This window comes from Trichosurus vulpecula, chromosome 9 (genome assembly GCF_011100635.1).
Source record: "Trichosurus vulpecula isolate mTriVul1 chromosome 9, mTriVul1.pri, whole genome shotgun sequence".
Classification (NCBI taxonomy): domain Eukaryota; kingdom Metazoa; phylum Chordata; class Mammalia; order Diprotodontia; family Phalangeridae; genus Trichosurus; species Trichosurus vulpecula.
Window position 1 is genome coordinate 142,634,619 of NC_050581.1, and position 16,297 is coordinate 142,650,915.

Sequence of the window (16,297 nt, forward strand, 5' to 3'; positions counted from 1 at the left end):
TCAAATCATCATATATTAATTGATGAAACTTTATTGTGTAGCCTAAGCTTTTATCCAATGATCTTTATATTTTTTCCCCTGCTGGACCTATGATTTCTATGGTAGAGGGAACTCTAGGTGAGAAAATTCCCATCTAATGTGAGTTGCTTTGGTAACTAAGAGGCAGAATAACTTGCCCAGGATCAGAAGTCAGAGAAGGGATGACTCAAGGGGTGGGTCGAGGTGCTCTGTGTATGCCATGTGACTTCTCTATCTTTATCAAACCTATATTAAAAATGACTCCATGTTTACTATGATAAGTCTGGATTTTCTCAAGGTGTGCCCTTTCTTCACTATGTAAATTGTAATCCTTCTGTGGGGAGCATCAATAATTCGCCGTTATATATTGCAGGTGGAGATTGGGAAGACTGTCAAGGCCTATGTCCGAGTGCTGGATTTCTCCAAGAAGCCTTTTCTGGCCAAGTATTTCTCCTTCATGGACTTGAAGCTCCGAGCAGCATCCCCGATTGTTACGCTAGAGTGAGTTTTCCTCAAGGGAAGTCCTTCATGGGCACCTGAAGCATTGGAACCCTTTTGGCTGTCAGTTACCAGCATCATCTCTGGCACTGGTTCCAGAGAATGGGACCTGGGCGGATTTAGCAAGATTCAGCAAGGGAAGGGCACTGGCTGATACCTGAAGTAGATGACCTAGCCGATTCCCTGTATCCCCAAGGAGAATTCATGAGTTTTAATGGTCCCTATTTCTTCCTCCATCTTCTCTATTTCAGGGCCCTTGATGAAGCATTTGATGACTATACTGCCACATTTCTTGTCCATGGGGCAGCCATTGGGCAGACCAGCCTGACAGCAACCGTGACTGATAAAGTCGGGCAAAAAATCAACTCTGCCCCACAGCAAATTGAGGTAAGGAATGGCACTTGACATGCTGTCACATCAGCAAGGGCTTATTTGGGTGGGCTTAAGAGAAAAGCCAACTGGATTAAGATTTTTATTATTTTTAAAATACTGAAAATACTTAGAAAATGACATGAACAGATGATCTTCAATTCATCATTTGCATGGTTCCCTGTACATGGTAATGTCCATTTTATAAAATGTGGGCTTTTAATAGACCCCAAAGGAAGTTGGAACCAGAAAGCAATAATGCTGATTTAGTAGAAAGAAATTCAATCGAGGGAGCATTAGGTTTGAGGGATGCCCTCCTGCTCAGTGTGTGTCTCCGTAGTACACTGAGCTCCAGAGAGGGAGGAGTATGTGCAGATAAGTACATTATCATGTGTGCCTATGTGTCACATACATCAAAAGCAAAGGCACTTAATAAACGATTTTTTAAAAAAAATCCCACAGTATGAGCAAAGGCAGGAGGCACATTGTATGGAAATCTAACAGTTTTTCAGTTCAGGCAAATTGGACCCAGGAGGAGAAAGAAACATGCTAACTTCTGACTGGCAGGCACTGTTGGATCTGCCAAATCGAAAAGGGCACAGCAGATTAAGCCTACGTGGATGTTGGGAGGAAAACCTGATTTTGCCCACTTCCTTGAGACCTCTGCAGAGCAGAACTAAGCCCCTTAAAAATGCCTGTAGCCCTCCAAGACTGTTAAGACTGAGCGCCCTGATGCACAGCTTCTTAAATTGAAGAGGAGCTTCCCAGGGCTCCCTTGTGCACACCCGTTTATGTCTCAGGCTTAGGCTTTGTTTTCCTTTGCTCCACAGTGTCCTCTTGACACCAGAGATGCTCTAGTGACACTAGCCAAGAAATCACCTCTAAGTGTGTACTTTAGAAGGAATATTCAGCAGCATCTTCTGGAGATCTGTGTCATGCAGAAGATGATCATGAAATAGTCATAAAATGTTAGCCCCCAAAGGACCTGTGGAGAGAATGTAGCCCAAAGTCCTCTTTTTTCAACATGAAGAAACTGTTGCCCCAGGAGGGGACTTTCTTAAGCCAAGGCCAGCCCGTGAGTTAGTGGCAGAAAGGGACTAGAACCTGAGTCCTGGCTTCCCTGCACCAGCTCTCTTTCCACTGCCTCTCGAGCTAGCAGGATGTATTCTGGGCATTTCTGACAAGAAGTTTGATTTGGTTTGCTCCTCCAGATGAAAGCACTCCTAGTGGAATGAAATGCATTTCTCCTGATAAATAACACACTCATACAAAGTATTCTGTTCTTCCACAAGGCAGCTGTCTTCTGTGAGGAGAACAGAATGCAATGGCGAGAGATCTGAGTTTGGAGTCAGAAAATCCGAATTCAGATTCTGAGTTCTGCTTAGCATTGTGGCCTGGTACAAGCCACTTCCCTTCCCTGGGTTTTAGTTTCCTTCATAAAAGGAGTGGTTGAAATGGATGGATGGTCTCTTCTAGAGGAAATCTTCAGTTCTGCAGCATCCATTCATTAAACATCACATTTATTAAGCTCCTACCGTGCCTGTGTCTGACTTCATCACTTCCCTGCTCAGGAACTTTTAGGGATTCTCTATTGCCTCTGTGATAAATTAGAAACTTCTCAGTTTGGTAAGAGGCAGTGTGGTGTAATGGATGGAGAGCCATCCTGGAAGTTGTGAAAACCTGGGTTCAAGTCCTGACTGTGGGACTCTGGGAAAGTCATTGAATATGTCTTTGCTTTGAGCAGCTGTCTGAGATCAGTGGTTGCAGAGAGGAGCTGGCCTTTCTTGGTAGAGGGTGTTTCCTTATTTGAGAGTTCTTTCTACCAATGATCTCACAGTTCTAGTCTGTGTCTTAGCATGGCATTGAAAGTCTTTCACAATCTCACGTCAGCCCACTTTTATAGGCTTCTTTCTCCCCTTCACAGACTCTGTTCCAGCCCAAATGACCTCCCTGCTCGCTGGTCACAGAAATCAGCATTGCAGCTGCCTGCTTTTGCATGAACTCTCTGCAGGCCTGGAATGTAGTCTCTCCTCACCTCTGACTTTTAGAATTCCTGGCTTCCTCCAAAATGCCGCCTCCTTCCGGAAGCCTCTCTGAAGCTTCCAAGTTGTTACCATTACTCAAATAATCACATCTGTGCTTATCTCTTTGCAAGTTTGTCATATTCCCTCATGTGGAATTCAGTTTTCTTAAGGGCAGGGCTGGTTTTTAAAATTCTGTTTTTGTATCCGGAGCACCTAGTACTGTGCCTTTCACACTAGTGGGTGCCTAGTTAAAAGCTGGTTGGATTGAATAAAAAAAAGCTAGGAAACAGAGAGCCAGCAAAGAGCTTATGTAGCATAGTTAAGCAAACAAAACTGGCATCCATGGGCTTGATAAAGAAGAACTCCAAGAAAATACATCAGTACAAAACATCTGGAAGAATTTGAGGAGAGGGAGAAAATCAATTTAGATTATGGTGAGCCTGGGGAGGCTTTGCTGATGAGCGGAGTCTTCAGTGGAGTACCAAAGAATGGACCCTATTTGCATTGGAGAGGATTTGGGGGATGTATTCCAGGGAGGTAAGAGGACAGGGCAAGAGCATTGCAGATGGGAAAGAGAATGATCCACGTTGGGAGTAGGAGGTGGGGGTATAGAACTAGATTGGGCTGACTGTTGCCGAGTCATAACAGAGCATAGCCTAGTGACAGGCATCATACTTGTCCCAAATGGCATAGTCCTGCCAGAACCTAAGAAGGCTCCGGTTTTTTTTTTGCCCTGGCCAGATAACGGGAGTGAACAAAAATGAATGTGAAATTAATTTGTTCAGATCAATCCAACTTATGTTTTTAAGCATCTACAATGTGCCAAACACTGTGCTAAAGCCAGGAGATATAAAGAAGGGGGAAAAAAGAATCAGTCCCTGACTAGGGTAATACATGTATACAAATAAGTTAATGCAAATTATAAAAAAAACAAAGTAATTTATCAACTAAGCATATTGAAGGATTGTTATTATTCTCTTTTGAAGCATGAAAGTAATTTGGGAACGTGCAGCTGTTCTGACAGGGTGATTTTGCAAAGATTACCTTCCTTTTGCTTGGGGATATGTGTGGGGAATTGTTAATTATTCACCCAATCCAACCATTATTTAGTAAGTGTCTATTATGTACAAGGCACTTCATTAGGCACTGATGTTTTTGTTTTTCATTTTGGTCCAGTTCTGTGACTTCATCAATGTGTGTGAGGAAGCAAGGGACTGGAGGAGGCTCCGAGGGAGGAAACTCTTTTTCGTAATTCAGAGCAGAACCTTTTCTGTAATTTATACCGATTAGCTTAGAAATTAGCTTAAGCATCCTGAGAGGTTCCCCAGGGTCACACAGCCAACATGTCAGAGGCAGGACATGAGCCCAGGTCTTCTGGAGACTGAGGCCAGCCTTTATCCACTACCCCCCACACTGCTTCTCTAGGCCCTTGGAATACCTGAGCAAAATGAAATCCAGGCCCTGCCCTCAAGGAGCATGCATTCTACTGCATGGATATAGCACATAAACAGATTAGTATATACATGATTGTTTGAAGAGGAGGGGCACTGACAGCTGGGGGCAGCAGGACACATTTTCTATAGGCGGTGGTGCATGAGTTATGCCTTTAGGAAAGCTAGATATTCTGATGGGTAGATGAGGAGAAGGAGTGTATCACAGGCTTGAGTGACAGCCTGTACAGAGTCACAGAGGCAGATGATGCTGAGTTTGGCAAACACTGAGTAGGTCATTTTGGCTTTTGCAACATTGATCATGTTAAGGGGAGTGATATGCTTTAAGTCATAGGATCATAAATTTGGAGCTGAAAGGGACCTTTGAAATCATCAAATCTATCACTTTCCTTCTTTGCAGATGAGGAAACTGAGGCCCAGAGAGATGAAGTTATTCATTTACTACCCTATGTGCCTTCCCCAAGGTCACATAGGGTAGTAAATGCCAAGACCAAGGCTCCAAAGCCATTGCTTTTTCTTCTATAAACTCTGTAGAAGGGGTCCTGAAAATCAGTTTTTAAGGGCTTTCAATGGCAGACTGAGGACTTTGGCTGAAATGGTTTGAAACAAGAACATAAGACCACCTGCTTCCGTTTCTTTCTTCATTATCAGGTCTTTCCTCCCTTCAGACTGATACCAAGAAAAGTGACTTTGATCATTGGTGCAATGATGCAGGTAAGGATCAGTCTTATTTTGTTTGCTTTAAGGTGATCCTCACCGCAGTAGTAGATGCCCCTTGTGACGTTGGGGTCGATGAATACCTCTCCTACATGCCTCTCGTCTTTCTGTACTGGGTTCTGTTGAAGACCATAGATTGGATTGTATCCATGCCCCTCTGTGGAGGCCTCTTCTCCCTGTCCCCACATTCTCCAATCCTCAGACATGTCCACACTTGGCCACCTCTCTGTTCTAACATGTTGTCAGAGTGGAGGCTTAAATTGGATGCAGTCGATGTACTTTTCAGCAAAATAAGTGTCAGCTCTGTGAGGATGAGTTGCTGTCTAGAATAAACCTGTCATATCCACAAAATGGAAATTTATACAAGTATTAACTAGAGCAGAGTGAGGCTCGAGGACATGCTGCTCATAATCACTGCTGTTTTCCACAACTCCAGATCACTTCCGAGGGAGGTCCCCAACCTCAATCCAACATCATTTTCTCCATCAGCGATGAGGGGATTGCTTCAGTGAACAGCAGTGGTCTGGTCAGGGGCCTCACCGTTGGCAATGGGACAGTATCAGGGCTTGTTCAAGCTGTTGACGCAGAGACCGGAAAAGTTGTCGTAGTGTCTCAGGTAATATACCCCCTCAGTAACTTCTGGTTTACCTAAGGTTTATTGCAAGATACTGCTTGTCCTTTTCCTCTTCCTACTTTCATTGACCTTTGGATCATCAGCATTTCCACAGTGGGCTGGGCAGGGGAAGGAAAAAGAGCCAACATTCAACTGTCTGGTTTGCTTATTTTTAGTAGTCCTAGTGGAAATTTTGATGGGAAAGTGTATAGATTATCTACACAATTTCAATGATTCATGCTAGACCTGACTACCATTAACATGAATAATTGAGCATTGACTAGAGTTCATGACTGGTTTTATGCTACTGGAGGATAAAAAGAATATATTTCATGAACAAATATTTAGTCAATCAAAAGACATATGACATTTGCAAAAGCCAGAATAGCCAAGTGATTCCAGATTACTTTTGTTCTTTAATGTACCTGCTAAAATGAAGACTTAATGAGGCTTCAGCCCCAGTATGCAAAGCTTGGAGACTAGAATATCCCAAAACAAACTCCTATTCCTATTTGGGGAGAACTTAGGAGGCTGTATCTTTTTGCCACTAGGAGAACTAAGATTTTGTATCCATTGAGAAATTTCCCCCAAATTCTTCCCATTACCACCTGCCTAGATTAGAATCCACTGTTTCTTCTTCTGCATCTGGTTGTCCCAAGCTATAACCCAGTTTTCTTTTTAGAGAAGTGAGAGGCAGAGGACCTGGCCAGTTTGGGGGGATTCTTAGGAGTTCTCTTCCTTCCTTCCCTTTAATGCTTAATTACAATAGGTTTTCAACTGGTCAAAGGTTGAAATTTTTTGTACTTAGCATTGCGAAGCAAGTTTGAAATAAGGCCACAGAAATGAAGCTCTTTTCTCCTACTGTCTCCTTCCACCAGTGGAGAAATTTAATTTCATTAAGGAGGAAGATGAAGGATTGCTCTCTAGAATAAGATGTCATCAGGGCTGAAAACTTCAGGTTGCTGCATTTCTCCCATCTGTTTATTGATTTTTGTCAAGCAAAATGAACATTCCCAATAGAAAGATCTCTTCCATGGCATGCATATCCCAGGAAAGATTAATAATAATATTCCACCAATAATGTTACATTACATTCATATACCACAATTTATTTAGATATTCCCCAGTTGATAATTATGTACTTGGTTTCTAGCTCTTTGCTATCACAAGAAAGTTCTGCTGTGAATATATCGGTATATATACAGAAGAACTTTCTGTTTTTTATCTCCTTAGGGTACATGCCCAACCGGGTCATTTCTGAATCCAAGGGGATGTACATTTTAGTCACCTTTTCATATAATTGCAAATTCTTTTATTAAATAACATTTTATTTTTTCTCAATTGCATGTAAAGACAATTTTAATGTTTGGTTTTTTTTTTTAATTTTGAGTTCCAAATTCTCTCCTTTCCCTCCCCTCCTCCCTCTCTTAAATGGCAAGTAGTTTGATATAGGTTATACATGTGTATACGTAATTGCAAATTCTTTTCTAGAGTGGTTGGACAGATTCATATCTCCGTTATCAGTGAATCAGCATTTTGATCTTCCTACAGCCCCCTCCAAAATTGACTTTTTTCATCTTTTATCATCTTTGACAATATGCCAGGTGTGAAGGGATTATCTCAGAGTTGTTTTTCATTTGTTTTTCTATTAATGATTTGAAAAAATCTCTTACATGGCAGTTTGCAATTCTTCTTTGGAGATTTGTTTCTTCATATACTTTGACTACTTATTTTTAGGGAATGACTTGATATTTGTGCATTTGTGTTGCATCTCTATATATCTTTGATATCAGACCTTTATTAAAGATGTATAATGAGATTTTCCCCAATCTACAGTTTTATATCTTATCCTAGCTATATTAATTTTGTTTGTGCAAAAGGTTTTCTGGTTCATGTAGTCAATATTTTCTATATTCTGTTATCATCTCTTTTATCTCTTGTTTGGTTAAGAATTCCTCTTCTCCCTCATCCTAGACATAATTGTGAAAAGGTATCCATCTATTTATAATATGACCTTTTTATATTTAGATTGCTTATCATTTTGGAATTGATTTTGGAATATGATTTAACATGCTGGTATAAATTATTATTTAACTTTTTTTAAAAAAGAGATATAATATTTTAGAATTGATGTTTATTTTTATTTTAAGCTTGTGATTTTCTTTATTTTCAAGGACATAATTTTTTAAAAATCACCTGCCTCATTTGGAACTGTTAGAAATTTGCTGAGAGGGACCAAGTAAAACAGAGTGATCTGAGATCCCTTCCAGCTCTAAATCTTTGAACATATTTACAGTGATACTTTGAACAACTCATTTCTCCACTCTATAAATCTGTATCTCCAGGGTGAGAAGGGAAACCTCTCAAGCCTTGTAGCAAATGGAAAGGGGGTTAGGTGGGTAAGCCCAGTGTGGCAGTCAGGTCTGACTCCAGTTAGCTACCAATTTGCCATGTCACCTGGGTCCTGTATCTCAGTTTTCCAAATGATATAATCCAGTTGAATGGTACCTCCTCCTGGCCACCTTTGAGGGCAAGTATCACACCCTGGTCTGGTCTACACTCTTCATCCCCAAGCGCTTAGTTGGCCAATGAGCCATTCAGATATTTTAAACCATTTTTTTAAGGATCGAGTAGATGTGGAGGTGGTGTATCTCAAGGCTGTGAGAATCCGAGCTCCCATCACAAGAATGAAGACAGGGACCCAGGTGAGATGAAGGGGTGTGTGTGCTGCTTTTCTTCGTTCCTTCATGCCATTAGGTCATTATCTTATTCCGTGTTATGCAGTTAATTTGGGCTCACAGAACCATAGACTATTAGAGATGGAAGGATCCTTAGAGTATCATGTAATTCCACCTCCACATTCCCAGAGGAGGGAGCTGAGGGCAGTGTTGATGACTGGAGAATCTTAGTAACAATCTTATCCAGCTTCAGTAACCCTCTTTTTTCTTTAGGGCACATTGGACTCAGGGCTTGGGGATCCTGATACTCCTTTCTATACATGCTGGGTTTTGTAATTAATTTCCCTGGGGTGAGGCAGATATTTAAATGCTTTGGCTTAGAAACAAACAAACAAAACAAAACAAACAAAAAAACCAAAACCCTTCCCTTTTTACCTCCCTTGGATCCCAGGCTGAAGGTGAGAGCAAAAGTAAGTGAAGATATAATTAACAGATAACCTGGGTTAGGTTTTGTCTTTCATTCCTTCCCAAAGGATATGCTTATTGGGGTGAGGAACAATGTCCAGTGTGAGACTTTCTTCTTCCTCTGCCTCCTCCCCACAAAAACCGTCACTCCATTTCAGCTAATAAGTATTGAGTACTTACAGTTTCCCCGCCATGTGTTAGATACTGGAGGGCAGGGGAGAAGACTCTGCAGTAAGGGGATGGGAAGTCATTGTCCCTATCCTTGACAAGCTTGCTGACTAGTGGGAGAGAACATACTAAGAGACCAAGTAACTGAGGACAATATAGTTTATATTTAAGGATTACCTTGTATTAGGTATCGGCATAAGAACTGAACTTCTGATATCATTGGTATAGGGAACTCCAAATGTGGAAACACCCTCTCCCAGTGCAGGTCAGCAGAATAGTCTGAGTGAATTGCTTAGCTCATTGAGATTAAAGGTTAAGTAATGTGTCTAGTCACAGAGCCTCTGTGTCTCAGAGATGAGATTTGAACCCAGAGCCTCCTGGCTTTGAGACCTCTTTTCTATTCACTTGGGTCATGGTGCCATTCCTTTGACATGACTTTGTGTTATGCTAAAAATGAGACTGCTGTGAGCAGTCTCTTCTCTTATATCTCATCTCACTTCTCGTCCTCTTCCCCATTAGATGCCGGTCTATGTCACAGGTATCACCAACAGCCAAAGTCCTTTCTCCTTTGGAAATGCCATTCCGGGGCTAACTTTTCACTGGTCCGTCACCAAGAGAGACATCCTGGACATCAGGCCAAGACATAATGAGGTATTTGTCTATGCCTTGCTAGGGTCTCCACATTACAAGCAGATGACCCGTAAGAGGGCCTCAGCCCCCACAGCCTTGACTGAGTTCCCAGCATAGTGATAGAAGTGGATAGATAGGAGTTATCTTGTCTGTAAATCAGAGAGGAAAGCAGTAACCTACACTAGTCAATTAAAAGCTGTGGTTTCTTTTTTTTTTTAAGAGAAGATTACTAGGTGTCTTTGGGCAAAAAATCCTTGTCTATGTGGTTAAGCTCTCATAAACTGAATTTAGAATGCTGCAACTAATATTAATTTCAATTTCTCTGGTTCTTTAAGGTTTGCAAAGCCTTTTATTCACGGAAAGCCAATGAGGTAGCTGGGAGAAAAATTATTGTCTTTTTTTCCAGATGAGGAAAATGAAACTCAAAGAGATGAACTGACTGGGTCATATCGCACAGTAAAGGAGAGTGAGCCAGGAGTTGAACCTTGGTTCCATGATCCCAAAACGAGCATTATTCTGTTAGCTTAGTGTGCCTCTAGAGGTGTTGCCTGACATAAGGGGCAGCACGTAGTATAGAATGGTTTTCTGGTCTTGTGTTTGTTCTGTTGGTGACTGCTATTTCCCGTTACTTTGGAGCTGCATTTTTTTTACTTTCTGAATTTATGAGCTATCTTCACCAGAAAGGAAGGGGAGAGGCAGAAAGAAAAGGCCAGACAAACTCTTCGACACTGGGACCCAGGCTGGGTTTGGGGTTGGTGTTTGAAACTGCCCTGCTCCTCTGGGCAGAAGCCAAAAGGTGCTGTATTTGAAGGAATGTTGACGTTGCAGGCTTCTCTCCGGCTCCCATCCAAATATAACTTCGCTATGAGTGTTTATGGCCGAGTGAAGGGAAGAACCGGTTTGAAGGTTGTGGTCAAGGCCCAGGACCCCTCAGCAGGACAGTTCTATGGCTTGGCAAGGGAGCTTTCAGATGAAATCCAGATCCAGGTAAATATGAAGACATGTGACAGGGGAATGCCAAGCATAGGAAATCAATCTCGAGGTGTCTGTGAAGCTGGGGGAGGGAATCTGGTCAATGCCTTCAGGTATGGGAAGGGCTGTCGTGGGAAAGAGGGAGCAGCCCGATTTTGCAGGGGAGGAGAGGGGCGTCACCACATACACGTCCAGAATAGGACCAAAAAGGGAAGCTGGCTGAAGGTAAGGAAAAACTGTTAACAATGAGGGCACGCAGGCAGTCCCCCAAGTGAGCTGTGAATCACCCTTCACTGTCCAGGATGACCATTTACTGAGTATGTTAGAGAGGGGATTCCTGCCTCAGGTTGGGTTTGGGTGTACTCATAGGTCCCTTCCCACTAAGGGAATGGTATTATAGCCCACCCCATCTTTCTTGCCTGTAGGAATTATAGCACAAGGAGTCTTTGGTCTAATTCCTTCAGGAACCCAGCTACCAACGAGAAGGGTAGGGCTGTTAGTATTTCCTTCTTCTTTGCTTGTGTATTTTCCTTCCTTGATGGTCTGAAACCACAGACAGCTCGACATTGTAGGCCAATTCATTCCTTGGCTTGTGTTCCCACTCAATCTTCAGTGAGTAAGTTCAGTGAGAAGTCATGGTGGTGGATAGATGCCAGGGCACTCACAACAAACATCATAATCGTGTCTTTTGAGTAGCAGGGAGATCTGAGTTCTAGTTGTGCAGTGCTGTGTAAATTGCAGATATACGCATCATCATCATTATCACTGCTGACATTTATGTATCCTTTAGAGTTGATAGATGTGATCTCATCTATGCTGAGAAGCAGGAACCACAGGTATTATTACTCCAGTTTTACAGCTCAGGCAAGTGGGGCTCAGAGAGAACATGGCTGATCTCAACAGCTTTCCATGAAGTTCAGACTCCTTGGAGCTCTGCTCCAAAGTTGTCCTGTGGGTACATGGAGAGAACAGACAAGGTGTGGGGATAAGGGCAATGAAAATGGATATCAAGAGAATGAGATCCTTTACTGTCCTATTTGCTACCTGACTGTCAACTCTTGTAGAGGGTTGCTTAAGGAAGATAGGTGGCTCAGTGGATGGAGCGCCAGTCTGGAGTCAGGGAAGACCCTGAGTTCAAATTTGGCCTCAGACACTTACTAGCTGTGGGGCCCTGGCCAAGTCACTTCACCCTGCTTGCCTCCGTTGCCTCAGCTGTAAAATGAGCTGGAGAAGGAAATGACAAACCACCCCAGTATCTCTGCTAAGAAAACCCCAAATGGGGTCATGAAGTCAGACATGACTGAAAAAAATGACTCAACAACCACAGAGGGCTGCTTAGGCTCACAGAATTTCAAGGCTGATCTTACGGATTATCAAATTGAACCCTAGGACCTGGGTTGCTTGCTCAGGAGGCAGTGCTTTTTGTTACATTACCTCTGACTCTTTGGACTTGATTCCTCTCCAGTCAATCAACAGGAATTTATTACAACTACCGTGTGACACAGTAAACACATCACTAGGTTCTGAGGACACAGAGACAAAAGCGAGGTCACTCTTGCCCTCAATGAGCTTACATTCTACCCTGGAGTGGGGAGTACAGGTTCACATACAATCAAGCACAGAATATATACAAAATTAACAGAGTGATTTGGGTAGGGGTACTGACAATCGGGGACATGAACACGGCCTTTTAAAGGAGGTAGCACTTGATCAGAAACGAGAAGGTAAAGAGGAACAGCATTTCAAGTGTGAAGGAGAGTGTTCACAGGGCACAGCAGTGGGAGATTGCATTGTCTGTACTGGTCAGGATGTAGAGCTTGTGAAGGGGGGGTGGGGCAGGTAATGTGGAGTCAGCCTAGAAAGAGAATCTAGTGGTGAGAACTTGGGCAAGTCAATTTGTCTCTGTACGCTGGTTTGACAGTTTGTCAAAATCAAGGTTGGCTTCAATGCTCAGTGCCTAAGTTTTATTCAAGGAGTCTGTGGTAGTCTTCTGCTCAGTAATGAGTGATGCTTGTTAACAATTCAGTTTAACAAATGTATATTAAGCCTGGAAGAGTTTACCTTTCATTGGAGATGGAGCCTGAAAAGCTGAAAGTTGTATGGAAGGAAGGAAGGAAGGAAGGAAAAGAAGGAAGGAAAAGAAAGAAGGAAAGGAGAAAGGGAGGGAAGGATCCATCCCTCTGTTTCTTGTCTTTTCAGTTCAATCCATATTTCCTAAAAGCCATAGGTTGTACCAGGTTAGGGGTACAAAGGCAAAAGCCAAAGGTCTTACCCTCAAGGAGTTTACTCTTTCATGGGAGGATATAATATATATCCAAGTAAGTAAATACAAAATATTTGCCTCTTAGTATCCTAAGCTTCCTTCAGAGCTTCACTCAAGCCTCACCTCCTACATTTCCTAATCCCCCACCCCAGCCCCACCCAATGCCTCCCCACATCATGCACTGCACCTAGTGCCTGAGGGGCAGCTGGTACCTTCTTTACGCCTCAGCCACAGCTAGTGCCTACCCCCCACACCAGCCACAGCTAGGTATATGTTCTGCATATTATTATGTGTACATGTTGTTTCCCCTGACAATATGAATGAATAAATGAAAAGGCATTTATTAAGTGCTTACTGTGTACCAAGCATTTAGTAAAGAGTACTCCTTGAGGGCAGAGACTGTTGACATTTCTGCCTTTGTATCCCTAGTACCTACCTAGCACAAGACTAAATAAATAAACAAACAAAAATGAGAGAATGAGTAATAAATAAAAATAAACACCCAGCAGATTCTTAACTTTGTTTTTTGCCTAACTATATAAAGAGTAATTTAAGAAGGGAGAGAATGCTAATAACTGGAGGAGGTAGTAAAAGCCTCATGTAGAAGGTGGCACCAGAATTGGTCTTTGGAGGAAACTGAGGCAGGAAGGGGGAGGGAGCCTTGTACAAAGGAACAGAGCCAGCCTTTGGAGCCCGGCCCAGCTGGATTTCACTGTTTCCTGGAAAATGTGTCAATATCACCTTACCTCGCAGTACTACACCATTACATACTGAATTCCCAGTTATATAGGGGATTCCTGCCTCAGGCTGGAATTGGATGTACTCATAGGTCCCCTCCAACTTCAAAATTGGATTATAGCCCACCCCATTTTTCCTGCTTGTAGGAATTATAGCACTGCCTGGAATTTGCTGCTTCATTGGTACTTCTTGCCTTTGTCTCCTTCCCTGGCCATATTGGAATGATTTCCTGACAATAGACCAAGCTTGAGAGCTCTTACCACCCTACCCTGCTCACAGGCAGGCAGCCACACCCAGCCGGACCAAGCCAGGAAGCTGGGGTGGGGGGGGGTCCTTTCTGTACTTCTCTAGGGTACCCAAATTAGCACTGATGTTCCTGAATATGGCAGTGATGGTGATGATCCTAATGAACAGGAAAAGTAAAAACACTGTTCCTAAATGTTACCTCTCAGTCACTCAGCTCGGGCTTCTGAGGCAAATGGGCAGTTTCTTTCCTGTCATTTTCAGCCCTGACATTTGGCCAAATCTCCTTGCTGTTAACAGGCACTGCTTGGGCTCCCCCAAATAGTCTCCCTTTCACTTGGCAGGCAGGGTCAGTGGAGTAGAGAAATGGAAACAGCTCATTTTGAGGTCTTTAGATCACAGACCCACTGAAGCAGAGAAGGAAGCAGGTTTCAGGAAGCATGGTAACTGAAGTAGCCCTTCCCCAGAGATAATACTGGCTTCTGCTCCAAGTGGAGATTTCCAGGGAAGGATTCCTTTTTATCTCCCACACGCTAAGACTGATTTTTACTAGAAATGGATGCTAGTTCCTCCATTCCTTGGGAATGGATGTATTGTAGAAATAAATGTGTAAATAAGTAAACAGAAGAGGAGACCCATTGAGTCTTGCTTCAGGGATTTACAAAGAGGGATTGAAAATCACCCTCTGGTCCACGTACCCAGGCCCTGGCAAAAATCTGGCTGAGTCTAGTGACAATCAATAGCGGACCCGGAGGTTCATGAAATCCACTTTACCCAGAGTAAAACTAAGAAGAGTGCTGGACTTTGGAATTCGAAGTCCCAGATTTGAGATCTGGTTCTGCCACTTAAGTCAATTAATAAGCAGGCATTCATTAAGCACTTACTATCTGCCTATAATGGCCTTAGACATGAGAATAGAAAGACAGAAGTAAAATGGTCCATGCCTTCAAAGGGCTTATATTCTATCAGATGTTACTTGTTGGAGCTTAGATAACACATTCACCTTCTCTGGACCTTGGTCTCTTCATGTATAAAAGAAGCATAATGCCATCTCTCCATTCTATTTACAGGGTTATTATGCAACTCTAAAGAGGTGATTCATAGTATATACATTATAACTATATAACTATATGTAAAACTATTTGCATATGAAATTGATTTGTAAGCTACAAAATGCTATATAATAGTAAAAAAAAAATCTCACCATGGATCCTATCAGCTTATCCCAGAAACTCCCGGACCATGCCCCATGCCCCCTTGGAGTACTTCTCTTATAGATCTACATAGGTTGCATGGGCTTGGGTGATCATGGTAACAGCAATAATAAACAGCTTGCATTTATTAGAGTTTTACAGTTTATAAATTATTACCTTATCGGTTTTCAAAGTACTTTCTTCAAAACAACATTATGAGGTTAGTAAAGGTGGCTAGGTGGCATAGTCGCTAGAGCCAGCTCTGGAGTCGTGAGGACCTGAGTTCAAATCCGGAATCAGATACTAACTGTGTGACCCTAGGCAAATCACTTAACCCCTATTTGCCTCAGTTTCCTTGTGTGTAAAATGATCTGGAGAAGGAATTGATAAACCACTCTAGTATCTTTGCCAAGAAAACCCCAAATGGGGTCACCAAGAGTTATACATGACCAATCTACAAAACAAAAAAGAAACCAAAGGTAAAGGAGATGAAGGCTGCCTGTGGTCAGGCAGTTTGTAAATTTCTGAACTGAGGCTGGAAGCCAGACTTCCAGGCGTTGGGTCTAGAACTCTTCCTATATTTGTGTGCAGGGGAATGATGGTAAATGTTTACCAACTCTGCTCTTCAGGGGAAAAAAGTTCATATGACTCACCATTAAGTTTAATCTGCATTGTTAATATTTCTCCATCACTTTCTTAAAGCAATCAATCAATCTCTGATTTGTAGCATTTGCTATTTTAACAGTCAATTCTCCATAGTTGGTATGAACCAGCTTTCCACACACCTCTATCTTTATCCCATTGACTACCAAAATGCTCTTCTTCTTGGTTTGTCTTCTTAAGACCCAGCCAGAGTCTGTACTAGGGCAGAGAGAATGGGCCCCTGAGCATAATCTCTGACAGCAGATGCCTTGGCTCATTCTGAGATATCTCTGTGGTCTATTGGGAGAAGGATGTGTTGATGAGGATCTTCAGGAATGGTGGTGCCTTGGAAAAGGAAGTAAGACAAAAGGGAGTGCTGTGGGCAGATAGTACGTGAGGGAGACAGAGAGCCTCATATTCCCCCTCCCTTCGTACCCAGGGTACTCATAGTGATCGCTGACATTTTTAGAGTTCTTTACAACTAAAAAACTTTTTACACATATCACCTTATTTGATCTTTCTAACATCTAAGTGGCAGTAGTCTCTTTTTTATAGATGAGAAACCTGAGGCTTAGAGAGTCTATGACTTGTCCAAGGTCACTCAGATCATAGGTG

At 42.5% G+C, this 16,297-nt stretch overlaps 1 protein-coding gene across 1 annotated transcript in view; it reads left to right on the forward strand.

The window, feature by feature from the left end:
* NUP210 (nucleoporin 210) overlaps positions 1-16,297 on the forward strand; it is a 177,669-nt gene that overhangs the window by 132,883 nt on the left and 28,489 nt on the right. Inside the window, exons 22-28 of the mRNA XM_036737668.1 lie at positions 392-519; positions 768-903; positions 5,012-5,074; positions 5,514-5,693; positions 8,315-8,395; positions 9,521-9,652; positions 10,460-10,618. Of these exons, the coding sequence (XP_036593563.1) occupies positions 392-519; positions 768-903; positions 5,012-5,074; positions 5,514-5,693; positions 8,315-8,395; positions 9,521-9,652; positions 10,460-10,618 (879 nt within the window). The remainder of the gene's footprint in view (positions 1-391; positions 520-767; positions 904-5,011; positions 5,075-5,513; positions 5,694-8,314; positions 8,396-9,520; positions 9,653-10,459; positions 10,619-16,297) is intronic.